General features: G+C 58.2%; 4 protein-coding genes across 5 annotated transcripts in view; 2 read left to right on the top strand and 2 right to left on the bottom strand.

Annotated features, from left to right (window-relative positions):
* MARK4 (microtubule affinity regulating kinase 4) overlaps positions 1 to 27931 on the top strand; it is a 206685-nt gene that overhangs the window by 88789 nt on the left and 89965 nt on the right. The gene's annotated exons all lie outside the window — the stretch shown is intronic.
* On the bottom strand, positions 607 to 11158 carry NKPD1 (NTPase KAP family P-loop domain containing 1). The gene is made up of 5 exons (XM_049787243.1): positions 10481 to 11158; positions 9695 to 9804; positions 8810 to 9250; positions 6001 to 6132; positions 607 to 2597 (listed from the first exon to the last, which is right to left on the bottom strand). Exons 2-5 carry the CDS (start codon positions 9792 to 9794, stop codon positions 616 to 618), a joined length of 2655 nt encoding a protein of 884 aa, XP_049643200.1. The 5' UTR covers positions 9795 to 9804; positions 10481 to 11158; the 3' UTR covers positions 607 to 615.
* Positions 11704 to 18901, bottom strand: TRAPPC6A (trafficking protein particle complex subunit 6A). Its single transcript, XM_049787311.1, has 6 exons — positions 18807 to 18901; positions 13287 to 13354; positions 13082 to 13199; positions 12882 to 12965; positions 12687 to 12780; positions 11704 to 11860 (listed from the first exon to the last, which is right to left on the bottom strand). Exons 1-6 carry the CDS (start codon positions 18888 to 18890, stop codon positions 11829 to 11831), a joined length of 480 nt encoding a protein of 159 aa, XP_049643268.1. The 5' UTR covers positions 18891 to 18901; the 3' UTR covers positions 11704 to 11828.
* Positions 19346 to 20713, top strand: BLOC1S3 (biogenesis of lysosomal organelles complex 1 subunit 3). The gene is made up of 2 exons (XM_049787304.1): positions 19346 to 19385; positions 20030 to 20713. The coding sequence occupies exons 1-2, from the start codon at positions 19347 to 19349 to the stop codon at positions 20639 to 20641; spliced, it is 651 nt and encodes a 216-aa protein (XP_049643261.1). The 5' UTR covers position 19346; the 3' UTR covers positions 20642 to 20713.

The raw sequence follows: 27931 nt of genomic DNA on the forward strand, positions 1-27931 counted from the left end.
CTCACTTGTGTGAGCAGGGCCGGAGAGACCGGTCCTGCTAGGCCTGTACACCCCTCCCCAGCCCCGCCTGTGTCTCAGCAACGTCCCTTCCCATCCCTGCAACACTCCCATCCCCTCAGTCGCCTTCAGCGCCTGTCGTGCAGGCACCTGCCAGGAGGGAGCGCCGGCGAGGCCCTGTGAAGGGCTGCCGCCCGCTGAGGTCACCGGGGACGCCACCCTGCCTCTGACAGGGACAGCCGAGGACAGACGCAGGGGCAAGGGCCGGTCGGGATGCTTCGAGGCCTGGGCGAGCTTCACGGCCTGAGTCAACGGGGCCACCCGTCCTCCCTCCCTCGGGTCGCCGCCCGGCCTCGCCCACCGCCCCCACAGTCCCCCTGCTAGCTCGGGCACGGACGGGCACGAGCCTGGGATACGGGGCACGGCTGCGTCGGGGCTGGCACGCCTCGTTTATTGCACTTGAACCCTGACTTGGCACTGGGCCCCTGCAACAGCGGCATCCGCGCCGCCCTGGGCTGCCACGCGCAGCCCTCCTGCCCCAGGCCCACCGGGGGGCCCTGGCCCCTGGAAGAGGGGCCCCCCACACACGTTCTGGGTCCTCCCCTGCAAGAAGGGCGCTCAGGCCAGGAGTCTTGTCTGGTCCCCCAGCGTCCAGCTGGGAGGCGCCTGGCCTTGCCGGGCCTGCTGGGGGCTGTGTCCGGGGCTGCGTCCCGGGCTGGCCGGGCCGGCCCTCGACGCCCGGGGGGTGCCGCCGCCACTCCCGCCGCCGGGCGTCCGGGGGTGCGGGTCTGCCGGCTGGGGGGACTTGGGCGGGCTGGGCGGCTTGAGCGTGCTGACGGCCCGCAGGAGGCCCATGCGGCGGCGGATGGAGTGGTCCAGGTTGACGGTGCAGCGCAGCAGGCTCTGGGCCTCGCCCACCGTGAAGGGGAAGTCGGCGCGGAGGAAGCGCTCGAAGAGCTCGGGGTCGCCGTCCAGGTCGAGCACCTTCTGCAGCGTGGCGGTGAGGGAGTGCAGCTCGGGGCTGTGGTGGCAGAAGACGTCCCAGAGGCGCGCGCGGGGCTCGGGCGCGGGCTCGGCGGCCCGGGCCTTGGGCGGCTGCTCCTGGTTCTGGTGGTGCTCGTGGTGGTAGCGGCGCTCCTGCTGCTGCTGCCGGTCCTCCAGGCACTGCAGCACCCAGCTGAGGCGGCAGGGCCACTGGTTGGCCAGCACGACCCAGGCCACGGCCTGGCGCGGCGTGGGGCCCAGCACGTCCAGCTGCAGCCGCTGCTGCTCCTGCAGCAGGCGCACGGTGATGGGCACGGTGTTGACGATGCGCCGCATGGACACCACGTTGTCGGGCACGTACTCGTAGAGGCAGTCGCGCTCGTCGTGCAGGCACAGGAGGGCCTGCTGGATGCGGCGCGTGGCCTCGGCCTCCACCGCCTCGGCGTCCGTGTGCACGACGGCCAGCAGCTGCGCGCCCTCGGCCGAGGCGCCGGGCAGCCCCGCGGCCTCCTGCTGCTGCTGCTGCTGCTGCTGGGCCTGCGCGGGCCGCAGCTGGCGCGTCATCTCGCGGTACAGCAGGTCGTCGCGGCTCTGCACGGCGTCGTGCAGGAAGCGCAGCTTGGTGCGGCGGCCCATGACGGGCACGGAGAAGGGCAGCGTGACGGTGCGGTTGAGGAAGAGGTAGCCGTTGTCGGCCGTGCCCTTCATGGAGCCCGCGTTCTCCAGGCAGGCGGCCAGGATGCTGGGGTCCACGACGAGCAGGAAGACGAAGGGCGCGTGGCTGTCGGACAGCAGCGTGTTGATGGCGTTGAGCACGCCCACCACGCGCTCCGGGTAGCAGGTGTCCAGCCCGGTGACCTCGAGCACCACGCGCAGGCGGCGGCGCTGGAAGATCTCCAGGAAGCACAGGAAGTCGGTGAGCAGCTCCACCTCCTTCTTGACCTCGCACATGAAGCCCAGCTGGCTGCCGAACTTCTCGCGCGACACCAGCCGCTCGATCTTGCGCCGCTGGCTCACGAACAGGTGCTTGCCCACCGAGTACACGGCCATGAGCAGCCCCGAGCCCGACAGCGTGGTGGCGGCGCCGCCCAGCGCGCGCATCACGTGGCTGCCCGCGCCTGCGCCCGCCGCCGCCGCCGCGCCGTCCGCGCCTGCGCCGCCCGCCGCCGCCGCATGCGCCACGCCGCCGCCCACCGACAGGTACAGCAGCGCCACCCCGAGGCCGAGCGCCGCCAGCAGCGCCACCAGCCCCAGGCACACGCGCCGCCGGCAGTGCCACTCGCGCCGGCAGAAGCCCCCGCGCGCCGCCGGCTTGTTGCCCAGCACCGAGTACACGCTGAAGGGCAGCGCGCCGTAGCGCCGCCGGATGCCCTCGCACAGCGTCGTCACCAGCCCGGCCCACAGCTTGTCGGTGCCCGCGTACTGCCAGGCGCTGAAGCGGATGAACAGGAACTGCACGTTCTTGCGCCGCAGGTGCGCCTCCGTGATCACCGGCTGCAGGAACACCAGGTACCACAGCAGCCGCGGCAGGCCCCAGCCGCTCACCGCCCGCGGCCGCCACTGCACGCGCTGCAGCTCCTCCGCCTCGCGCTGCGCCGCCTCCTGCTGCATCAGCGCTGCGGGGAACGGGAGGGAAACGGGTCGGGGACTGCGGGGGCGTGGTCAGGTGGGGCGTGGCCTCGCGTTGCCCCGCCTCCTACGGGAAGAGCCGCTGTGAGGGCGGGGCCCGGGCTGCATGGGGTGGGGGTGGGGCTAAAGAGCAGCCTTGTGCTGGGGACATAACCTAGCAGGGGCGGGGCCTAGAGGACAGCCGCCTCTGGGGCGTGACCTGGAAATGGGCGTGGCCTTGCACAGCCCCGCCTCTTACTGTGTGAGCTCTCTGGGAGGATAGGTGTGAAGATGGGGAGGGGCCTAAACAAGCAGCCTCGCACGGGGGCGGGGCGTGAATGGGGCGTGGCCTCGCGATGCTCCGCCTCCTACAGGAATGCTGCAGGGAGGGTGGGTGTGAGGGCGGAGCCTGGACGGTACAGCCTAGCTTTGGGGCGGGGCCTGACTGGGCGGGGCCTTGCATAGAGACTTCTGAGGTGGGACTGGGGGCGGAGCCTTGTGCTGGGGCGCACCCTGGGAAAGGCCGGGTGGGCGGGGCCTAGCTAGAAGGTGGGGCCTAGACAGGACGGACTAAATCATGGGCGTGGTCTCTGTGGGGCTGGCCACGTCCTCGCGAGGCAAGGCCCCACCCACAAAGCGGGGAAATTCTACCAAAGAGCTGGGCTATGGGATCAAGAAGCCTGAAGTTAGGGCCTGGAACAAAAGTAGGCAGAGAGAGAGGTAGAGCGCCCCGACACCCCAAAGAGGAAGAGAAAGGCAGTGAGGATGATTGGGGCCAGACACAGCGGGAAGGGCAAGGGTGTTTGCCTTGCAAACAGCTGACCCGAGTTCGAACCCCGGCATCCCATACTATCCCCCAAGACAGCCAGGAGTCATTTCAGAGTGCAAGAGCAAGGAGTATCCCTGACTGCTGCGGTGTGGTCCAAAAATAAAAAATTAAAAATTAAAAATAAAGGGTCCGGAGAGGTAGTATGGAGGTAAGGCGTTTGCCTTTCATGCAGGTCAGTGGTTCGAATCCCAGCATTGCATATGGTCCTCTGAGCCTGCCAGGAGCGATTTCTGAGGATGGAGCCAGGAGTAACCTCCGAGCACCGCCGGATGTGACCCCCCAAAAAAAAAAAGTTAAAAAAATTAAAAATAGGGGCCGGGTAGGTGGCGCTGGAGGTAAGGTGTCTGCCTTGCAAGCGCTAGCCAAGGAAGGACCGCGGTTCGATCCCCCGGTGTCCCATATGGTCCCCCCAAGCCAGGGGCGATTTCTGAGCACATAGACAGGAGTAACCCCTGAGCGTCAAACGGGTGTGGCCCAAAAACCCAAAAAAAAAAAAAAAAAATTAAAAATAAAAATAATTAAGAGGAGACCGGAGAGATAGCATGTTTGCCTTGCATGCAGAGGACAGTGTTTCGAATCCCAGCATCCCATATGGTCCCCCGAGCCTGCCAGGTGCAATTTCTGAGCACAGAGCCAGGAATAACCCCTGAGCGCTGTTTTGGGGTTGTGACCCAAAAACCAAAAACCAAACCAAAACAAAAAGAACAAAAGAAAGAATGGATGGGAGGTGCTGAGGACAAACTGGCTTTTGGACTGGGGTCAGGTCCCAGTTCTACCCACCCTCTTCTCCAGGAAGCCCTTCCTGATCCCCAGGCTGAATCAGACATCACCACCTGAGATGTCTCAGCCTTGTCCACTTGGGTGACCACTTGTCTAGAGCCACTATTCTGTGAGCCCAGACGGGCAGGGCCCTGACTTCAGGTCTTTTGTTTTGTTTTTGAGGCTACACCCAGCGGTGCTCAGGGCTTACTCCTGGGTTCTAAACTCAGTGATCATGCCTAGTAGGCTGGGGGCGGGGGAGACCCTGTGGAATTCTAGGGATTAAAACTGGGTCAGCCATGCGCTACCCATTGAACTATCTCTCCCACCCACACCCAGCCCTTGCTGTCTTGGTCACTTGCTATGCTCTGAGCACTCAGGAAGTGCTGGGGAAGTGTCTGACAGCTGCATCATGACAGGCCGAGCGGGTTCTCTGCTCTGATGCCAGCAGTGAATGGATGATGACATGCAAAGACACCAGTGCAGACATGAGGATGTGACCCACCCCCGGAGGACCTCTCTCTTTCTCCCAGGTTCCTGTTTGTCCCCATGATGGCATGGGGCAGAAATGTGCATCCAAATTCTTTGGTTTCTTCTTTTGGGTCTTGGGCCACACCTAGTGGTGCTCAGGGGCTATTCCCAGCTGTTTTTTGGGGGACTGCTCCTGGGGTAGTGGTCAGGGGGTATCCTTAGGTGCTGGAGATCAAACCCTGACTTCTCAAGGCCCTTTGAGCCATCTCCCTGTCCCACCCAGGTTTTAACTCACATCTTCAGTGACATGGGTGTTTTGACAAGAGATAAAGTGGAGTGAAGGTGGGATTGGGGGCACAGAGACAGTCAGGGACCTGCAGGCAGAAGCCTGCAGTCTCTGTGAGGAGCCTGGTTTTCTTCCTAAGGTGTTGGGGAACAAGCACAATCAGAAACCATCCTTGGGGCTTGAGCAATAGCACAGCAGAGTGGTTGCTTGCCTTGCACACAGCCGACCCAATTTCCCGCCCCCCCCCCCCCGACTGCTAACAGTGATTTCTGGACACCGCTGAGTATGACCTAAAACAAACAAACAAACAACACCCTAAAACACCCTTAGGGCCTGAGTGATAGTACAGGAGAGTGGACGCTTGCCTTGCACACAGCTGACCCACGGGTTTAATCCTCAACATCCCATAGGGTCCCCTGACTTTCCAGAATTGATCCCAGAGCACAGAAACAGGAGTAACCCCAGAGCAATCCCAGGTGTAACCCATAAACAGGGGCTGGAGAGAGAGCATGGAGGTAAGGCATTTGCCTTTCATGCAGAAGGTCATTGGTTCGAATCCCGGCATCCCATATGGTCCCCTGAGCCTGCCAGGAGCAATTTCTGAGCGTGAAGCCAGGAGTAACCCCTGAGCACTGCCGGGTATGACCCCCCCAAAAAAAAACAAAACAAAAATACTCACTCATAAACAAACAAACAAAAATCCTTAAAATGGGATCGGAGCGGTGGAGCAAGGGGTAAGGTGTCTGTCTTGCCCAAGCTAGCCTAGGATGGACCCTATTTCCCGGCATCCCATATGGTCCCCCAAGCCTGGAATGATTTCTGAGCGCATAGTCAGGAGTAACCCCTAAACATCACTGGATGCGGCCCAAAAACCAAAAAAAAAAAAATCTTTAAAATGGATGGGAGGGGGGGTTGGAGGCTGGAGGGGAAGCAAAGCTCCCCCATGCCAAGTCATGGGCACGCAAACGGAAGCAGGCTGGCTTCAGGGCTGAGACCCAGAGAGGTGCAAGGCCAGGTGGAGCAATAGGTTTGGTTTCCCATGCTCCCCACCCCCAGAGACCCTCACCTGTGATCTTATCCAACATCAAGTGCAGGCGGCAGCCGAAGGGGGCGTAGAAACCCACCGTCACGGGCACAGGCACATGACACAGCGTCTTGGCCAGGCAGCTGCAGTAGACGTCATCTTCTGTCAGGATCTCTGGGGACGCAGGGGAAAACCGAGTCAGTGGGGCTGGCTGGGCCGCCCTCTGCTCCCCCTGCCCTGGCCTCTCCCACCTCCATTGCATTCTGCGATCTCCTCTAGGGTCCCCCAGACCCTCCCCCGAAATTGACCCTGGACCCCCCACCCCAAGAGACATGGGCTGAGCCCGGCTTTGCACACAGAAATTCCAGGCCCGGCCCCAGCGCCACGCAGTCCCTTGAGCACTGCCATGAGCAACCCCCCCTCCCCAAGCACAGCCGGGTGTGGCCCCCAAACCAAAAAATACAACTGCCCTTTTCCACTCAGGACCCTGCTTCCCACCCTCTGCCGGTGTCCCACATGTCAGCCCCTGCCTGCTATACCCCTGCCTCGTCTAGCAACACTCCACAGTGCAAGTCACATGCACAAACTGGGCCAGGCTCCCTCTGAAACACCTGGGAATGGGGGTACCAAGGGGCCTGGTGAGTCCAGGCATCAGTAACAGAGTCTGGTTGGCAATTTGGGGTGCATACTGAGGTCTAAATCCTGGCTCCAGAGTACAGAAAACATTTTTGGGGGGTTGTTTTTTTTGTTTGTTTTTGTTTTTCGGGCCACACCCGTTTGATGCTCAGGGGTTACTCCTGGCTAAGTGCTCAGAAATTGCCCCTGGCTTGGGGGGAGGGGACCATATGGGACGCCGGGGGATCGAACCACGGTCCTTCCTTGGCTAGCACTTGCAAGGCAGACACCTTACCTCTAGCACCATCTCGCCGGCCCCGGGGGAGGGGGGGTTGGTTTTGAGCCACACACAGTGGCTACTCCTGGCTCTGCACTCAGAATCACTACTGTCCTGCTCAGGAATCATATGGGATGCCGGAAATCGAACCCACATTGTCCATGAGCAAGGCAAATGCCTTGCCTGCTGTGCTATTGCTGAGGTCCACAAGAAACAGTTTTTTGTTTTTGCTTTTTTTTTTTTTTTTTTTGGTTTTTGGGTCACACCCGGCAGCGCTCAGGGGTTCCTCTTGGCTCTACGCTCAGAAATGGCTCCTGGCAAGCTCGGGGGACCTTATGGGATGCCAGGATTTGAACCATGGTCCTTCTGTATGCAAGGCAAATGCCTTACCTCCATGCTATCTCTCTGGCCCCAGGAAACAGTTTGGACATGATCCCCCACTACTGAGTGCTACCTTGGAGCTCCAGAGAGGTCCAGTCTAAGGCCAGACAGTGTCCCTGTCAGGGTGGGGCACCTGGCCCGCATTCAGAGGCTGCAGGGCCTGGGCTTAGGGGATGAGGCTGGTTTCAGCTCCTTAAGCCTCCACTTCCGGGCCTGGAAAAGGGCCCAGGGCCCAGGGTCAAGGATGCGGATGTGTCTGACCAGATACCCAGGAGGGTCTTTAGCACCACATTCCTTCAAAACAGATCTCAAAGGGTCGGTTCTATACCAGGCACCCCATCTGACTCCAGAACCCCAGCAGAAGCAATCCTTGAGCACAGAACCAGGAGTAAGCCCAGAGCACTGCGGGATCTGACCCCCAAAATAAAAAAAAAAAAAATAGGGGCCAGAGCGGTGGCACAAAGAGTAAGGTGTCTGCCTTGCCTAAGACGGACTTGCGCTAGCCAAAGACGGACTTCGGTTCGATCCCCCACGTCCCATATGGTACCCCAAGCCAGGAGCAATTTCTGAGTGCATAGCCAGGAGTAACCCCTGAGCGTCACCGAGTGTGGCCCAAAAACAAAAAACAAACAAACAAAAGCAAACAAACACAAAGTATGAGGCTGGAAACATAATCCACCTGGGAGAGCACTTGCCTTACACACTACTGACCTGGGTTCGATCCCCGGATCCCATAAGGTCTCCTGAGCACTGGCAGGAGTGATTCCTGAGCACAGAGCCAGGACATAACCCAAAACAAGGAAAAAATAAAAGCAGATATTGATCCACACGTGGCCTCTTCCTCAACCTCCTACTGGTTGTCTCTGTCACATCCATGTTCACTCACTTGTCCCTTAGCCCCCGGCCCCCTCCACCAGCCAGAAGGATTTGTGACCCCAATCCACCAGGATCCCCCCTTACTCCAGCCAGCCACTGGACCACCTCGCTGTCCTTGGAAACGCCCCCTCTGTCTCTACTCAAACCCTGGCAACACTCCTAGCCTGGCCTGGTGGCTCCATCCAGTTTCTCTCCCTCATCCGTCTCCCCGCCATGCGATACAGACCCTCAGAGCCAGCACCCTGCGCACACCCAGCTCCCTACTGCCCCGAGAACAGAGCCTGGCACCCACGGAGGCTTGCAGGCAAAATGAATGAATGAATGAATGAATGAATGAATGAAGGCGTGCAACGCACATGGGAATGAATGAGCAAGAGAGACACCGCACCACCTTCTTTTCTCTGCCTCCAACTTCGGCAGGGGGACCCCACTAGTTCCCCAGAGCTGACCAGCAAGCTGGCGCTTGTCCCTTCTCCCTTCCCTGAACTTTGGGGTGAGGAAGGGGAGCCATCCAGAGAGAAAAAGCAGCGAGACAGCAGGGCTCAGGGGGTAGCCAGGTCCTGGGTCCCCAGATGAAGCCCCAAGGCCAGCCTTCAGTGACAGGGCACGCAGAAGGACAAGCGGCCCGGAGGGAAGCGAGCAGCGGAGGGGACAATGCCTCAATGGGGATAGCACCCCGGGAAGGGAAGGGGGGATGAGCACCGGTACTGGAGGTGAAGGGGCCACAGGCGGCGGGTGCGGGCAGGGGTCGGGCGTCGGTGGGTGGGCCGGGTTCCAGGACGGTGGCCGTGGCGGAGGGTTGCACCGGGCTACTGCTGTTGGCCGTGGCTGTGGCCGTGGCCATGGCAGGGGCCGAGGTACTCGCAGGGGGCGACTGGGGGGCGCTGGCCGAGCCTCTGGGGGCCACGCTGGCTGCTGGCCGCCCCTTCTGGGCCTGGTGAACGGGGCAGAGACGCTGCCGCAGGGGGCCAGGTGGGGGGCTCTGAGGTTGCCACTGCTGCTGGTGTACCGGGGGCTGGGGGCCCCAGGAGCTGCCCCCCAAGGGGCCCAGGTAGGCCAGTGGCCAGTAGGCCTGGGGTGGCAGCCGGCGGGGCCTGTGTGTTCGAGGGGCCGAGGGGTCCCGGCACCGCTGGTGGCAGCATCCTGGAAAGAAGGAAGTGAGGGACACTGGGCTTGGGTCCCTGACCCTAAGGGGGCCTGGGCAGGAAAAGGCAGAGAGAACCAAAATGCCCCACATTCCTTAGCGTCCCCTGCATAAACATGGGGGGCCTGCTTGGTCCCGAAGCCTCATGGAGGGGACAGCGGGGAACGGGAGGTGTGGTCTCCTTGAGTCCAGACTGACAGGGTCACCCCAGTGTGACACAGCATATGAATCTCAGTGGGGCACGAGGGCCCCCTTCCCCCTCCCACAGTTCCCACACGTGAGGAGACAAGTCCCCCCAAATCTGAAGGACACCTACCCCCAGGGCTGGCGGCTCCCAGAGGCCCTTACAAGCCTCGTAAAAGGCAGATGTGGCTCCATGTCCCGCTCTGCGCCCCCCTCCAACAGGCCTTCAGAGACCTGCCCCCCAAAATCTGAGCTCCTACCTTTCTGGTGGCCGGGCTCCTGGCCCAGGAAGCAGTGCTCAGTGGGGCTGCGGGGGGGCAGGGCACCCTTGGAGAAGTGCACGTTGTAGTGTTTGTTCATATTGGGGGGCCTGCGAGGGACGCAGAAAAGGGGGTTGGTGTCCCAATCCTCCCCCCCCCAGCTCCGTGGAAAGCCCAGAGCCGGGGTTCTGGGTCAGCCAGGTGGGTAGAGGGGCTGCTTGGAGTGAAAATCAGGAAGTTGGGGTTCCAGGGGCTTATATGGGACATTCCGAGAGGTTGGCACTATGGGGGTACCAGAGATATGGGGGTGGCTGAGCAGAGAAGGAAGCCAGGAAAGCTGGGTGAGGGAGTGTTCAGAGCCAGGGACCCCCCCAGGGACAGAGCTAAGAGACTGGGGGTGCCGGTAACAGTGGGGTGAGGATGGATGGCGAGCTGGATGGGGTGTGAGGGTTCAGCCCGCGAACCCCGAGCCCTAGGTGTGGGTGCTGTTGGCAGGACCTCATGGGACTGGCAAAGCGGAGGGCAGGAGCAATCGGGAGTGGTGAGAGTTGGAATTGGGGTCCCACTCGGCATCCCCTCCCCGGCCCGGGTCCCCCCATACCTGAGGGAGGCCTCGCGGCCCCAGATGCAGCCCCGGAGCTGCCGGCCCCACTGCGCAGGCCCAGCTCCAGTTGGGGAGGCCCCGACACAGCCCGGACAGACCGGTCCGCCCGCCCCGCCACCCCTTCCACCGCCTCCTCTCGGGGCTCTGCTCTCTAGGACCGGGGTTGGGGGGGGTGCCAGTACCTCAGTCAAGGATGGAGCACTGCCTGCTGAGGCCCGTTCCAGGCCTCTGGGGTGGGGGGCTGCGACGCAGGAAACCCCCAGTCCTGGCCCTGGTTCCTGGGAAGAAAGCCCCCGGAGTCCAAATGTTCAGGCCCAGCTGTGTGACCGTGGGCCAGTGACTTCACCTCTCTGGGCCTATGTTTCCTCATTGCTCAGCGTTGTCAGGCTGCCTGACCCACTTCCACTTCCTAGAGGCTCCCGCTGAGAGCCTGTGTGTGTGGGGTGTCTAAGGCACCCGCTTTCAACAGACCCCACCCTCTGTCACGCCCTGGAGGGATTCCCTGGGTGCCCAAAGCATGCATGAGTGACTGAGGCTGAGCGAGGTGAAGGCATGGGGGGGGGAGTGTGGGGTTCTGGAGGCAGATGGGTTTTGTCAGCGCCTCCTGCCTTGTTCTGACACAAGGAGGGGCAGGTAGAAATCCCCAGAAACGGCTGGTGCCTGAAGAGCACAGGGACGACACAGGTGGGCTTTGGGGGTGTCAGACTGGGAGGGGAACTCCCCAATCAGGGTGAGGGGCCCTGCCTGGCTGCTGACCCCACCCTCCAGGCCTGCCCAGGACCAATGCTCTACTTTGGGGGGGACAGGGGAACCTCCAAACTGGACCAGGAGCTTGTTGAGGGCGGGTCATTCCTGCAGGCTGTGAGCAGCAAAGACAGCACTGAATGGCAGGAGGAAGTGCAGCCAGCAAGGGGGGTGGCATAGCTCTTCACAGCACTTGGGCCCCCCCCCCGCTGAGGCAGCTACTTACCCAGCAGCTGCAGGCCCCCCCCCAAATACTGGGCGCAGTACTGGGGGAGGCAGCGGGCAGCTGAGGACAGCAGGTGGCCGCCACCATGCTGCATGAAGTGTGCGGGGCAGGCAGCGTGTCAGCCCGGCCCTTCCCTCCAACTGCCTGTCCTTCCATCCATCCATCCATCCATCCTCAGACGCCCGGCAGGCCTTAGGCAACCCCAGCCCTGCTCCCCAGGGCAGGGGTCCAGGTTGCAGCCGGGCAGAAAGGATGTCCCCAGGGGGAGGGGACTCCCAAGGTGTGGGGGGCCGACAGATGTGCCCCGTCCCTTCCCTCACCCCCCACTCACCTGCCACTCGAATTGTTCCAAGTCTTTATTAACCAGGACTTGTGCCTCCCGCCCCTCCGTCGGGTCCCTCCAACACAATCACTTAAGAGGGTGCACAGAGCGCCCAAGGCAGCCGCGCCCCAGATTCCGTGTTTTTTCCTCGAGTCAGAGTCCAAGATTCCCCAGCCCCCATCACCCCCCAAACTCAGCTGCTCAGGCTTGCAGAGTTGGGGGGGGATGCTGAGGGTCCTCAGGGTTTCTGGATCAGTACCTGGAACCTACCTGGAAGAGAGGGCCCGACGTTAGCTGGGGGAGAGGCAGCTGGCAGCCCCAAGCTCTCCTCCAGCCCCGTGGCCGCTGCTTCCTCTGGGCTCAAAGGGGTGAAGGCCCGCCCACCTGACCTGCATCCAGGGACACTGGGAGGGGGTGAAGGCCGAACGCGAGGGGCGGGGCCAGCGGTCACTGAAGCCCCTCCCACCACCACCACCACCCTGGGTCCAGGGCAGCGGATGGGAGGATGGTGGGTGGATGGATCAGTGGTGAGTGAATGGATGGATGAGTGGGTGCGTGCATAGATGGATGAATGAGTGGGTGGGTGGATGGATGGATCAGTGGGTGAATGGGTTGGTGGATGGATGGGTGGGTGGGCGGATGGGTGAATGGATGGGTGGGTGGATGGATGGATCAGTGGGTGAATGGGTGGGTGGGTGGATGGGTGAGTGGATGGATAGATCAGTGGGTGAATGGGTGGGTGGATGGATAAGTGGATGGGTGGATGGATGGATGAGTGAGTGGGGGTGAATGGATGGATGAGTGGGTGGGTGGATGGACAGATGAGTGGGTGAATAGGTGGATGGATGAGTGGGTGGGGGTAGATGGATGGGTGGATGAGTGGGTGGGTGGGTGAACGGATTAGTGGGTAGATGGGTGGACGGATAGATCAGTGGGTGGGTGGGTGGATGGATGGAGCTTGGAATATGACCAAAGGAGGCCCTAGACCGGCTGTGCGTGTGTGAATGTGTGGGGGTTTCAGCTCTCCGGAGTCCGGGACCAGGATTCTGGGACAGCTATCCACTGGATAGTTAGGGGACCCCTGCCTCTCACTCACAGGCAGGCAGGGTAGCCACGGAAGCGCTGACCAGGCTCTCGATGCCCAGAGTGCTGAGGGCGCCACGCAGGAGGCCACAGGGGAAGGCCAGGAACTGGGGAATGAAGGGGAACTCAAGCATCGGGCTGTGAAGGGCCAGCCGTGGGGTTTGGGGGAGGGTTCCTGGGTGCAGCCTGGTGAGACCCCCCCAGGTACCTTGGGGGCCTCATCCATGTACTGGGCGCCAGAGCCCATCCGCACCAGGAGAGGAAAGCTGTTGTCCTGGAGGACGTAGGTCCCCTGAAGCGGGTACAAGGGAAGCTGTGGGGGGGGGCAGCTGCCTAGAGCCCCAACACTGGGCCCAGGCCCAGCCCCGCTCAGGCCAGGCGACCTGCACCCCCAGATTGCGCACCCACCTGGTGGTTGGTGCGCAGACTGTCCATCTGCTTCTGGAAGAGTGCCATCCATATGTCCTTGCATAGGAACTTGAGGATGTCCAGCTCCCCCCTGAAGGACAGCACCTCCTGGGACAGCCTGGGGAAGGGGGCGCTCAGGGGAGAAGGGGGAATCGGGGAGCTGCACATCCCCCCACACCCACACCCACCGGCCGGCTCCGCTCACCTCTCACCCAGCGCCTGGCCCACTCGGAAGCCCGCGCCCTCCAGCACCGCCAGGCTCGACTTCTGGCCCTAGAAAGTCCAGAGATGCTCAGGGGCTCGGCCACCGCCCCCCACAAGAGCCCCCCAACTGTGGCATTTGCAGTGCAGCAGGAAGAGGGTCCCCGAGGGCCAGGCTTACCCAGCTCCCAGAAGCAGACAATAGGGGCATTCCTCCCTAGGCTGGGCTTTACCCCAGCCCTTTTCCGGTGGTACCAGGGGTCACTGTCCACCCATCAGTGTGACCCCTTACAGCACCCCAAGTTCCCATCAGCTTCTGAGGACTCTTCTGAAGGTTCTTATGGCCCAGCCAGCCTCAGAAGGCGCAGGAGCAGGTGGGGATCCTGTGGTGGGGGGCTGGAGTGCCACCCACCCACCCATATTTTTTGGGGGCCACACCTAGCAGTGCTCATTGCAAACACCCTCCTCGCTGTGCTATCACTCTGGCCCTCTCATCCACATTCTTTTTTTATTTGGCGGGCCCCACCCAGCAGGCTTAAGCTCAGGGATTACTCCGAGCTCTGTGCTCAGGGACTTGGGAAACCCACTGTGGGATTGAACCCGGGCGTGGCTGCTTGGGCAGAGGCGCCCTCCCCGCTGTTCCTATCTGGGTGACTTTATCAGGGCCCACGGTAAATGTCAGGTGAGGCAACACCTTGCAGAAACCAAGAACTGCCTGAACCCACTTCTTCCTACTGTCCCCCCCGAACTTTGCTGCATGGCACAGCTCAGGGGCCAGCACTGGCCCTGGAGGCTTCGTGCATCTCCATCTCACTTTGCACCCCAGACAGACACTACCTGGACCTTCCTCTCCTGGGTCCCTCTGCTCCACCACTGGAAGCATATGGAAGGCATTTAGGAAACTGGGCCAGAGGGGCCGAGGACGTGCCTGGCACCCTGAAAGCCAGACGCTGGGCCGAAGGGCAGAACCCGGATCTGAGCACACTAGTCCGAGGTGGCGAGTCCGGTCGTGTCCATGACTGCAGTGCAGGGATCTGGGTGGGTGATGGGGGCAAAGGAGAGCCCACTCCGGGCACCCCCAGCCACAGGCCCGGCTGCAGACCAGGGTGGGGCCCCAAATTGCAGAAAGTGGGAGGGGTGGAATCGGGGACATAGATGACCCTGAAGTTCAGCGCCAGGGCAATGACACAGCTTCTCCTCGGGTGCTAGCTCGGTCCCTCCTGCCACTTATGGAAGTTTCCTCAGAACAGCCAGGAGGGGCTGTGGGAGGGGCTGTGACTAAGCAGGTGCAGGGAGGGGGGCACAGGCTGGTGGCTTAGATGCAGCCCTACTACCAACCAACCAGTGCCAGCTGCCCCAGGGCTCTGCTCCTGCAAACTGCTGCTGATTGTAGCCATGGTGGTGATGGGGGCAGAATTCGGAGCTTCATCCCACCTGGACTGTAGCCATCAGCCATATCTGCCCCCCTCAGCCTTCTGTGACCCCCCCCTCAAGTGACAGGGGTGGCTTCAAAGTGACAACGGGGTGGGGGGAAGACCCAATAGACTGGGCTGTCAGCGCTCCAGGGTATGTATACACTGAACCCCAAAACGGGGGGGGGGCACAGGCCTGGATGGAGACCCTGAGAACATCCCCAAGTTCACGGTTCCCTTTGTTGTGTTTCCCACTCCCCAGGTTTACACCTCTGTTCCATCGCTTATTGGATGTGGAACCCCGGAAAAACACCCTCATGGCATTGAGCCTCAGTTTCCCCATTAAGTGGAGCACGGCTGGGAGAGTCCTCACCTCACAGTGATGATGTGCCTGGCCCTGGGTGGGGGATCAGTTAACTGATTGGGGTATCACAGAACAGGGGTGTCACCGGCCGCACCTCCACCTCCCATGGGGAGTCCTCCCTCCACGGCTGTTTGGGGATTAGGGGTTTGTCATCCAGGGACAGACAGGCCTCACCCATTTGCTGAGTGCTTGTGAGGACAGCAGAGTCAGGGTGTTTGGGGGCACCCTGTGCAATGCCCAGTGGGTACACCCCACAGATACATCCCAGAGAGATGTCAACAGCATAAATAAATTGGGGGGGTGAATAGAGGAAATGCAGAATGGGGGCCAGGGCCTGGGAGCTCACATACATTAGGAGGTGCCATTTTGTATGTGCCCGACCTTGTTTCTCTCTCCAGCACCCCATGGTGCCTGAGCTCTGCCAGGCAACCCAGCTCACCGGAGCACTGTCTCCTAAGCCCCCAGCACTGAGCAGCAACCTGAGAGAAGCCAGGAAGGCCCCGGTGCTGGCACATATCTGCTCAGGACACAGCCCCTCACCCTAGTTCCTGGTGGGAACCCCCAGCTTCCCTGCATTAACCTCTCCCTTGCCCCAAGATCACTTGGGCTCAGTCCTAAGGACAAACACTGTGCCTTCTGTTTTGTTTGGGGAAATATCTAGCAATGCTCAGGGCTTACTCCTGGCTCTGCACTCAGGAATCACTCCTGGCAGTGTTCAGGGGACCCTATGGGATGCTGGGGATCAAACCCGGGTTGGCAGTGTGCAAAACGAGCTCCCTCCCTGCTGTGCTATCACTCCAGCCTGGACTCTGCCCTTTGGTCTGGCTTCTGCTCCCCCTACCTCCCCCCCCAACTGCCTCCTATCAGGGCCCGCTGAGAAAAGAGGCTGGCAGTGCCCTTGCACTTTTGCCCTCAAGTGCCCCAGATCTTCAGGGCCTGTGAAGTTCTGAACTATTGCTGATGCCCAGAGTCTTTCCTGCTCTGTTCACCCTCTGGCCCATCCAGGACACCTGTGCTGTGGGGACAGAAATGAAGGGGACCCGTTCTCCTGGGCCCCAACCACATGTGGGAAATCCCTTTCTCACAGATGCATTGGGCCTGCTCAGAGAGCTGTACTGGGGCCTGAGGGTTTGCTCCAAAATTTGGTGATCACAAGTGTAAGTCCACCCCAACAATGAAACTGTTCCTGGAGGTCAAGGAAGGCCAAGCCCTAAAGGAGGGATCCAGCAATTCTGACTCCCAGGCACAGGAAAGTTTGAGCCAAGCAAAGAGATCGGGGTGTGAGGACGTTCTCAACCATGCTTCCTCCAGGGATAGGGTAGCACTACTTCTTTGAACAAACCCTGAGCTCAACCCAACCCAACAGCGATACAATTTGGGGGGGCGTGTTTCCCATTTTCCCATTCTAGTCACCCCAGGCATGCATGCAGCTGGCCAGGGAGAACAATATGAATAAAAGGTCAAACGGGCAAAAATCAGGGCACATGAATATTGGTTTTGCTTTTGGTTTTGGGGCCAAGTGTGGTGGTGCTCAGGACTTATTCCTGACTCTGCGCTCAGGGATCACTCTTGTTGGGTTTAAGAGAACTATATGGGGTGCTGGGGATCGAACTCAGAACCTCATACTAGGCAAGAGCCTTACCTGCTGTGTTAGGACTCCAACCTAGGGACTAGAAATGTCTGTTGTGAAAGCCAAGACGTGAGTGTGTGGAGATACTGCAAGTCCCATACCCAACACACACCCCAATACAAACTCCCCCCACTGCTCTATTCCTAGAACCATCTATCCTCCAACTCCACCTAGTAACCAGAATTTCTGGAGGGCAAGGATTTGTGCGGGCTCCCATGATAGCGCCGAAAGTCTAAAGCAGGGGCCAGCACTTGCCAGGTTTGGGTGAAATCTGTCCCATGAAGTACTGGAGTGATAGGACAGGAGGTAAGGTGCTGTGTCCCAAAGGACTGACCCAGCCTCGGTCCTCATCAGCCTGTATGGTTCCCCAAAGCACTATCAGGGGTGATCTCTGAACACAGAGCCAGGAGTAAGCCTTGAGCACTATTGGGTGTAGCCCAAAAACATAAATAGCAACAAAAAAGTTTGTCGAGGGGCCTGAGCAGGGCGTTTGCCTTGCATACGGCCAACCCAGGACGAACCCGGGTTTGATTCCTGGCATCCCATATGGTCCCCCAAGCCTTCCAGGAGTGATTTCTTTTTTTTTTTTTTTTTTTTTTTTTGTTTTTGGTTTTTGGGCCACACCCTGTGACGCTCAGGGGTTACTCCTGGCTATGCGCTCAGAAGTTGCTCCTGGCTTCTTGGGGGACCATATGGGACGCCGGGGGATCGAACCGCGGTCCGTCCTAGGCTAGCGCAGGCAAGGCAGGCACCTTACCTCCAGCGCCACCGCCCGGCCCGCCAGGAGTGATTTCTGAGCAAAGAGCCTGTGTAACCTGTGAGTGCTGCCAGGTGTGGCACCAAAACAAAACAAAACAAAAGTTTGTCCAGTGAGTGACCTGGAAGATACTTATGCTGAGATGAGCACAGCTGCATTCTCACGGGGTGCCTAACCTAAGCCAATACAAATGTCTTATTCTCTTTTTGTTTTGGGGGCCACATCCGTCGATGCTCAGGGGTTACTTTTGGATGTACACTTAGGGAATCATTCCTTGGTGGAATGCTGAGCATCGAATTCAGGCTGGCAGTTTGCAAGGCAAGCACCCTCCCCTCTGTACTATCGCTCCAGCTCCTCCAGTATATCTCTTGCACTGAGTTGATAAGCACAGTAAAAATATTGATTTCCCTTGGTGACAGGTTTCATACTGACTTCCCATGTTCCAACGGCTGATTAAGTGCTAGCCACTGCCCTGAGTGCTTTCAAGTTTTAGCTCACTGACGTCACAAGCACCCACTTCCAAAATGCCAAGCAAGCTTCTCACTCAAGCATTTGAACCTGGCTCGACTCTGCTCGACTAGGCCAGGGGTGTTCTCCCAGCCCCTTGGCTGCGCGTGCAGGACTTCCTTCTCTTCCTCAAAGCTTTGTCCCTCCAAACTCCATTTTTTGTTTATTTGTTTTGTTTTGTTTTGGGGGGCCACACCCAGGGGTACCCAGGGATTACTCCTGGCTCTCTACGCTCAGAAATCGCTCCTGATTTGGGGGACTATATGGGATGCCGGGGATCAAAATTGCATCTGTCCTGAGTCAGTTGCATGCCGGGCAAACGCCCTACCCCTGTGCTACCACTCGGGCCCCTTTCCCGTCTCCTTTGAAGTTTTCCTTCATCAGCCTCTCACTACTGTGCTTGTTTGGTTTCCCTACTGGGCCAGGCAGGCCAGGCCAACAGAACCTGGAAGGCAACAGGCGCTCACCAGGCGAGGACTCAGGCGTCCCAATGCTGAGACTCGGGTGCTGGCGGGTGCAGCTGCCCCTCGGGGGAGAGAGCAGACAGAAAAGGAAGGTGCGTGATTGACAGCTGTCAATCAATCAAGATTACTACGGGGCTGTGGAGCGGTGGCGCAAGCGGTAGGGCGTTTGCCTTGCACGTGGCTGATCCAGCACGGACGCAGGTTCGATCCCCGGCGTCCCAATATGGGTCCCCCAAGCCAGGAGCGATATCTGAGCGCAGAGCCAGGAGGAACCCCGGAGATCGCCACCCACTAGGCCACCCCCACTTAGAGGCGGGGAGTAAACGAGGTTGGGGCGATCCCGGTCTCGATCACACTGTGCACCCCCCCGTCTCGGGACCCGGCGCTCACCCCCGGGCCGGGGTCGGGATCGTGCGCGCAGAGCTCCGCCACCATCTCCGTGTGCAGAAACTCGAACAAGGCCGAGTCCGCCATGCACCTGCTACCAGCTTTCGCGCGCCTAGCAACAGCCCAGCGCCGCGACGCTCCCATTGGTCCACTCAGGCCGCCCCCTCGCGTTTCTATTGGTGCTTCTGATTAGCCCCGCCTTCTTTCTCGGCCAACTTCGCCTTTCATTGGTCATGGGTAGCTATTCCCGCCCCCCTTCTGCGTTTCCGTCTTAGTTCCGGGTTCCTTGATGAAGTATTCCCATTGGTCAGTTCTTCCAACACGTGACGCGCTGCCTTTTTTTTTTCCCAAGCCACTCCCTCATTGGTCCCACTACCCGCCCGTCAAACCCGGAAGAGCCTTCCCTGCGGCTTTCCAATTGGCTGTGCCTTGACTCACGTGATCTCAAGCACCGCCCCCAAGCCTAAAGCCTGGCTTCCGAGTCGCTAGCTGCTCTCTGATTGGCTGGGGCTGAGCCTCAGGCCTGGACCCCCAGCGCTTGGCATGGAAGGCGAATTCCCTAGTCAGGGCTTGGGTGACCCGGTAAGTGATAAGTGACAGCGCTTCCCCCCAAGTCTAGCTGGCCTGACACCCCTGAATGTCACCCCTGCCCTGGTGCAGGGCTTGGAGGATGGGGTGGAGGAGTCAGAGGTCAGAGTCCCATTGGGCCTCAGTTTCCCCTTGGTTCCCTTGAATGGGGCCAGAGTGCAGTAGGCTCTCCCCTTTTAACAGAAGGGGAAACTGAGGCCCAAGCTGGGGGTACAGATGTATCCCAGTCTCTGATCGGGGCCTAGAACTAGGACAGGGCTTTTAGGCGCTTGCTTACCTTACAAGCAGCTAACCCCAACCCCAGGTTCTTACCCCAGCTGAACCCCGAGTGATCCTCGAGTCCTGAGCACAGTTGGGTGTGCCCCCCCTAAAAATAAAGCAAGGAAAAGAAGTCTCTGATTGGAGTTGGAGCAACAGCACAGCCAGTAGGGCCTTTGCCTTGCATGCATCGGCCTGGGTTGGATCCCCTGAGCCTCCTAGGAGTAACCCTGAGCGCCGTCAGGTGTGACCCCAAAAGCCAAAATCTCTCTTAGCATATGTGGAGAGGCTGGGAGCCCCGATCCATCCGATTGTGCACCTTGCAGCCCTGCCTGGCACCTGCCTCTCTCACGGCCCCTTTTCTTCTCTTCCCCCTGCAGCTCTGCTCCATGGCATCCCAGGGTCGTGGTCCTAGGCCGCCTTGGAGGCCCAAGACCGTGATCCCGGGGGAAGCGTCCGAGACGGACTCGGAATACTCTGCGTCCTCGTCGGAGGAGGAGGAGCTGTACCTGGGTCCCTCAGGCCCCACGCGTGGCCGCCCCACGGGGCTGCGGGTGGCCGGGGAAGCAGCAGAGACCGACTCGGAGACGGAGCCCGAGCCCAAGGCTGCACCTCGGGACCTGCCACCCCTCGTGGTGCAGCGGGACACGGCGGGGGAGACGTGGGGCACCGAGGAGATGCCCTTGGCCGCACCCACGCGTTCCCTCCTGCAGCTGCGGCTCGCTGACAGCCAGGCCCGGCTGGACCACGACGTGGCGGCCGCAGTGAGCGGTGTGTACCGCCGTGCCGGCCGCGATGTGGCCGCCCTGACCGCTCGCTTGGCCTCCGCACAGGCCGTGGGCTTGGCGGCCGTGCACAGCGTGCGCCTGGTGCGGGGAGACCTCCGCATCCTGGACGATCGCCTGGACATCGTGGCCGGCTGCCACCTGCTGCCGGACATCCGCGGCGTGCCCGGGATGGAAAACACGCAAGAGCCGGAGCCTCGGGCCTAGCCAGGACCCCCCAGACCCTTTGGGGGACCAGGTCTTGCAGCCCCTGGGACCTGGCGCTGGATCCCTGGAACTGCCTTGGATAACTGTGCATCTTTGTGCAGGGTTGGAAGTGAAGGGATGAGTGGGTTGATGGGGTGAGCCCACTTGCTCATTCAGCCCCTTATATCTAGCACCTCCCTTGAGTCCTGAACCCCCAGCACTGGAGTCTGGGGCTCCTTTCTGGCCTTCCCCTCTCTGGAGCTGGCTCTGTGCCCACAGGGATGGCCAGGATCTCCTAAAAGCCAGCAGGAGGGGGAACCCTACTGTTTCTTCCTTTACCCCTTTCACCTTGGCTCTGGGCTAGCTTCCACTTTCAGAACTTAGTCCTGAAAGTGTGCCCAGCCCTGCCCAGGCCTTCCTCTGCCATCTTGGTGGCTGCAACCAGCCTGCGTATGGGTTGGCTTACCTCTGCTTTTCCTGACCTGGGGTGCTGACCCACCACACCCTACCTAGTCATGCCCAGGGTGGGGGGAGCGTCTCCAAAGCCATCTGGATGTGTCTTTGTCATCATTCCAGACACATGGTGCTTAGGCCCAAATTCCTGGTGCAAGATGGGCCCCCTGCCGGGCGGCTCTCCAAGCCAAGTGGCGCCTCTCAGACCCTGACCATCCCACCCACAATGGCCAGGCCAGCCAGAACTTTATGATCCTTCCCTTCACACACACCTTTTGCATAGGCAATATGGGCTCTAAATGCCTGCCTCAAGGATTTGGACTCTGCTCAGCTCCTGACCTGGGGCCAGCTGACTCTGCACCTTCTTGCCTGCTCGGCCACTAGCCTCTGTCCCATTCCCATGATGTCCACCTTCCTGGTACTCCAATCCCCTGGCTGAGATTTGAGGACCCCCCTCTCCTGCTGCCCCCATGAAAATTGGGAAGACTGCTCTAGGGCAGAACCATCAAAATTCAGAGCGGGGCCAGAGCTATAAAGACAGCCAGAAGGTGATTTGCCTTGTACATGTTCAATCCCTGGCATCCCATATGGTTTCCCAAGCCCTGAGTGCAGAGCCACGAATAAACCCTGAGCCTTGCTGAGTGTGGCCCCCAAATCAAAATCGAATGTATACACAAATAAAAATCAAAACATTGGCCAAAACGACTCAGGCCTCCGGTCTCCTCACCTGAGTGGGAGGGTTTGGTGGGTGTTTCTGAAATCAGGATTCCAGGGGAGAGGGACATCAGCTTTCTGGTGTGGAGTGACTTTGTGCTTTATTAATACCACACCCAAATATTTGTCTCCCCTACTCTAGGCTGACCTGGGGGATACGAGACTCCATCTTGGTCCTCAGTCTAGTGGGGGTGGGGGTGTGTTCTCATTAGGAAAACTTGTAAGTCCATGGCTAGTTTGTGTGTTTAGAATTTCTCACTTCCTTTTTTGTGGGGGTTGGGCCACACCCAGTGATGATCAGGGGTTACTCTTGGCTATGTGCTCAGAAATTGCTCCTGGCATGGGGAACCATAAGGGATGCCAGCGGATTGAATCCTGGTCCATCCTAAGCTATCTTGCCTTTATTTTTATTGTTTGTTTGTTTCTCTTGGGGCTACACAGGTGATGCTCAGGGCTCCCTCTGGGATGCCAGTGATCAAAGCTGGGTTGGTCATGTGCAAAGCAAACACCAGCTCCAGCAAAAACTGTTTTAAAAACACTTTTATGACGGGGCTGGAGAGATAGCATGGAGGTAAGGCATTTGCCTTTCATGCAGGAGGTCATCGGTTCGAATCCCAGTGTCCCATATGGTCCCAGGAGCTATTTCTGAGCAGACAGCCAGGAGTTACCCCTGAGCACCGCTGGGTGTGCCCAAAAAAACAAAAAACAAAACACTTTTATGGGCCCAAGAGATAGTATGGAGGTAGGACATTTGCCTTGCAGGCAATCTGGAAGGCTCAAAATAAAAAAAAAAAAATATATATATATATATATATTTTTTTTTTAAATGGGACAGAGGAGGTTCAGAGCAATAGTACAGTGGGAGGGTGTTTGCCTTACAGGATTCACAGAGACCAGAGTAACCCTTGTGTGCCGCTTAGTGTGGGCCCAAAACAAAACAACAACAAAATGGACCTTGAGGGCAGAACAATATGTGAGTCCCTGGGGTTCATCCGCAGCACCCCAAAAAACAAAAACAATCTCTGAGCTGGTTCTACCTAGTCAGACCTGGGAACCCTTCCCAGGAGGAAGGTACCCGGGAACCTCACAAACAGGCCTCTTTTAGGGCCACTCTGGGTTTGTTTTGTTTGGGGTTCAAGAGGCCACACCCAGAGGTGCTCAGGGTTTATTTCTGACTCAGTGCTCAGGGATTATGCCTGGTAATGCTCAGGGGTCCATCTGTGCTGCTGGAGATCAAATTGAAGTCATCCTACCTGCAAAACAAACCTCTTTGCTTCTCTCCAACTCCCACACTGGGGGGTTGAGTGGACACAGCGGGGGTCAGATGACATCAGTCTCAGAAGGAGGCTGGGCCAGCGCCAAGGGCCACACCTCACGTGGCCTCTTGCAGAATTGCCTGGATTAAGGTCAAGTGTCTTTAAATTTGCAATCCCAGAGGCCAATAGGATGAGCTAACACGGGTTAACTGGTTCCCCTCCCCAGGTGGAACCATGGAGAAACCAAGGAAGAAGAAGGGGCCTGGAGAGATAGCATGGAGGTAAGGCATTTTCCTTTCATGCAGAAGGAAGGTGGTTCGAATCCCGGCATCCCATATAGTCCCCTGTGCCTGCCAGGAGCAATTTCTGAGTGTGGAGCCAGGAGTAGCCCCTGAGAGCTGCCGGGTGTGACCCAAAAACCAAATAAAAGAAAGAAATCAAGGAAGAAAAAAAGGCTAGATCCACTAACATCCGAATAACACTGACCTAGGTTTGATCCCTGGCATCCCATAGAGTCTCCTGAACTCAGGAGTGATTCCTGAGTACAAAGCACCACCAGATGTAGCCCCAAAACAAAAAGAAACAAAGTAAGAGTCATTTCTGGCAGGGCTCAGGGGACCCTATGGGATGCCAGAGATCAAACTTGAGGCAGCCGTGTGCAAGGCCATTGCCCTCCCTGCTGTGCTATCACTTCGGCCACCCCACAACTCCTTCACCCCCTCTTCTTCTTCCTGCTCAGAGGAACCACAGGAAAAAGCTGGGGTCAGCGCAAGAGCCGGTAGTGGTCCCGTGGGACAGGATCCCAGGATCCGCTTCCCAGCTACACAGGGTCCTTATCTCTGCCCATCCGATGGGTGGAGAGCGGCGGGCAGACCCGGGGCCACTTTCAATGGCAGGAAATGGGACGGAGACATGGAGACACCATTTTGTTCCAACTGAGGCTGAAAATGCTGCTTGCAGGGCCGGAGAGATAGCATGGAGGTAAGGCCTTGCATGCAGAAGGACAGTGATTCGAATCCCAACATCCCATTTGATCCCCCGAGCCTGCCAGGAGCAATTTCTGAGTGTAGAGCCAGGAGTAACCCCTGAGCGCTGCCCGGTGTGACCCAAAAACCAAAAAAGAGGGACCAGAGAGATAGCACAGCAGTGTTTGCCTGGCAAGCAGCCGATCCAGGACCTAAGGTAGTTGGTTCGAATCCCGGCGTCCCATATGGTCCCCCGTGCCTGCCAGGAGCTATTTCTGAGCAGATAGCCAGGAGTAACCCCTGAGCACCGCCGGGTGTGGCCCAAAAACAACAACAACAACAAAAAGATAATTGTTGACAGGGGTGGGACAGCAGGGGGCGGCCATAGACAGGGACTAGGCAATGCCACAGCACCAGGTTCTGGCTGGAGAACTACCAAGCCTGCACCCAGCCCACGCTCTGGATTCAGAGAAACTTGAAAAGCAAAGACCCATTCCTAGGAGAAGGCGGTGTACAAGAGGAGGGTGGAATGCTATGCAACCGTGAAAAGGGATTTCACAAAGTAATAATAAAGCGTGGAGGGCGCTTTATTTGCATGCATCTGAACTGAGTTTGATCTCTGGCATCCCATATGATCCTCTAAGCACCTCCAGGAAGGGTTCCTGAGTGCAGGGCTAGGAGTAACCCACAAACACCACTAGGTATAGCTAAAGCAAACAAATGAAAAATGGAATTTATCAAGGGCACAGTCACAGATACTAATGTTCAACACAGAGGGCTGGAGAGAGTATGGTACAGTGGGTTAGGCTCTTGCCTTGCACACTGCCACCCCAGAACTTCATAGGGTCCCTCAAACATGCCAGGAGCCATCTCTCAGTACAGAACCTGAAGTCAGCCCTGAGCATCCCCAGATGGGCCCCCAAATAAAACAGAAAATAGCTGAGAAACAGTAACTAGTATAGCTGAATAGTAGTTTAATCGTCCATTATGTGCGTAGCTTTTTTAGGGGGGTCATGTAGCATTTAGGGGGTCAGGGCCACTGCTGACAATACTTGGCCAATAAAGGCCAGGTTCTAGGGTTCGAGGATGGGTCGGTTCGCTGGCGACAAAGGTCAGGCCCAGCTGAACTGCTGGGAGAAGCTGGTAGGTGCTTTTGGCCAAGGCAGATTTTCTGTCCCCTCTCCCGGGGCCCCGCTGTATCTCCTCCGGCACTGGGCTGATTTCCACGTTCGTGGCTCATAAATGCTGCCACCGCCGCAAACATCAGAGCTCTGTGCCTCTGAGTCAAAGGCATCAGGTTCTTTGAAATCGCAGCTGGAGGGCGGCTTAATCACGTGCCTGGGCCTTTCCTGGTCGCTTGCAGAAGCACCAGACCCTGGTCCCAAGCGGAGGCCCCTGTTTCCTTGCACCAGTCCCTGGAGAGCACTGTGCTCACTACTCCTCCTCCTCCTCCTCCTCCCCCTCCTTGTGTTCTAGACTTTTGGGGGGCCACCCCCGCTCAGAGGTTACTCCTGGCTCTACACTCTGAAATCAAGCCTGGTAGGCTTGGGCCCTTATGGGATGCTGAGGATTGAATCTGGATCCGTCCTGGTTTGCCTGCATGCAAGGCAAACACTCTATTGCTGTGCTATCACTCCAGCCCCTCCTTTTTATGTATTTATTTATATTTTCATTTTTTCCACATAGCTTTTATTCATTGATTGATTGGTTTTTAGCCCAGCACTGCTCTGAACTCAGGAATTAATTACTCCTCAAGGAACATATGGAGTGGCAGGGATCAAACCTGATTCAGCCACGTGCAAAACAAGTGCTCTATCCGCTCTACGATCGTTTTGCCTCCAATTTTATTTATTTATTTTTGGGGGGGGGCCTCACCCAGTGACTCTCAGGGGTTACTCCTGGCTCTGCACTCAGAAATCGCTCCTGGCTTGGGGGGCCATATGAGATGATGGGGATCAAACCTAGGTCTGTTCTGGGTCAGCTGTGTGCAAGGCAAATGCCTTATTGCTGTGCTATCACTCTGGAATTCTGCCCGATTTTATTATTGGGAAAAAGAAAGTCCTTGGGGCCTGGAGAGATAGCACAGCGGTGTTTGCCTTGCAAACAGCCGATCCAGGACCAAAGGTGGTTGGTTCGAATCCCAGTGTCCCATATGGTCCCCCGTGCCTGCCAGGAGCTATTTCTGAGCAGACAGCCAGGAGTAACCCCTGAGCACCACGGATGTGGCCCAAAAACCAAAAAACAAAACAAAACAAAAAGAAAGTCCTTGGGGCTGGAAATATAGCATGGAGGTAGGGCGTTTGCCTTGCACACAGAAGGACGTTGGTTTGAATCCCGACATCCTATATGGTCCCCTGAGCCTGTCAGGAGCGATTTCTGAGCCTAGAGCCAGAAGGAACCTCTGAACACAGCTGGGTGTGACCCAAAACATAAAAAAAGAATAATAAAAATAAAAGTCCTTAAGCCCCACTGTATTTCTCCAGTCCCACTAGTTTTTGGGGTTTGAGGCCTCTCCCAGAGGGGCTCTGGGATTACTCCTGGATCTATGCATAGGAATCACTCCTGATGGGGATCTGGGGGCTGTGTAGGATGCCAGGAATCCAACCTGGGTGGGCTGGGGCCAAGTCTGATTTCTGAGGAATTTTCTCCTTTGCTCTGCATTGATGTTATGTGTCCAGCAGGAGGCAGTGTGGCTCCAGTTTGGGACAGGTTTGCCGCTGAGGCCTTCAGGTGTGGAGGACGGGGTGTGTGTGTGTGTGTGTGTGTGTGTGTGTGTGTGTGTGTGTGTGTGTGTGTGTGTGTGTGTGTGTGTGTGTGTGTGTGTGGTGTAGACTGTAGACAAGGGGAGGGAGCTTGGCTTGGAGAAAGATCAGAGAGGCAGGCAGAACGTGAGAGACTCGAGGGTCCTTCACCTCCACATTTCCTGTGGCAGAACCAAAGTACAGCGGGGAGGGCACACTTGCCTTGCACTTGGCCAGCCCAGATTTAATCTTAGGCATCCCATATGGTCACTTGAGCCTGCAAGAAATGTCCCCTGAGCACAGAATCAGGAGTAACCCGTGAACCCCATCAGGTGTGGCCCTGAATAAAGTGCTAAAGTTGTGGGGAGAGAGACATACTGATTCTGGAGTATGGAGGGAGGAGGATTCTCTCTCTCTCTCTCTCTCTCTCTCTCTCTCTCTCTCTCTCTCTCTCTCTCTTTCTCTCTCTCTCTCTCTCTCTCTCTCTCTCTCTCTCTCTCTGTCTCGATGTCTCTGTCTCTCTCTGTCTTCTGTCTTTCTCTCCCTCTCTTTTTACCCCCTCACAGTATTCCGGGTTCCATGCTCCCATATGCCCTGTGGTCCCTCTGAACCATCCATCTTTTTTTCTTTTGGTTTTTGGTTTTTGGATCATACCCAGTGGCTCTCAGGTGTTATTCCTGGCTCTGCACTCCGAAGTTGCTCCTGGCAGGCTTGGGGGACCATATGGGATGCCGGGCATCGAACTTGTTTCGGTCCTGTGTTGGCAGCATGCAAGGCAAAATCTTTACCTCTGTACTATAGTTCCGGCCCCCTATTTTTTTGAGGGGGTCACACTCAGCGGCGCTCAGGGGTTACTCCTGGCTCTTTGCTTAGAAATCTCTCCTAGCAGATTCGGGGGACCATATGAGATGCCGGGGATCAAACAGGGGTCCATCCAGGGTTGGTTGGATGCATGCAAGGCAAATGCCCTCTCGCTGTGCTATCGTTCAACTCCCGTCCCTCTGTTTTTTGAGTGGCAAGGTGGTTGGACCACACCTGCATACAAGCAAGTCCTGGACCCATCTCCTGTCTCTCCAACTGGGACCAGGATCTTTCTCTGTTTTCTGCTGTAAGCACAGCTTCCACTATCCAGCAAGGCCTACAGGTAGCCCATATAAGTGAGTCAGGAAGCAGTCGTGGGGG

The sequence above is a fragment of the Suncus etruscus genome, chromosome 14 (genome assembly GCF_024139225.1).
Source record: "Suncus etruscus isolate mSunEtr1 chromosome 14, mSunEtr1.pri.cur, whole genome shotgun sequence".
Taxonomy (NCBI): Eukaryota; Metazoa; Chordata; class Mammalia; order Eulipotyphla; family Soricidae; genus Suncus; species Suncus etruscus.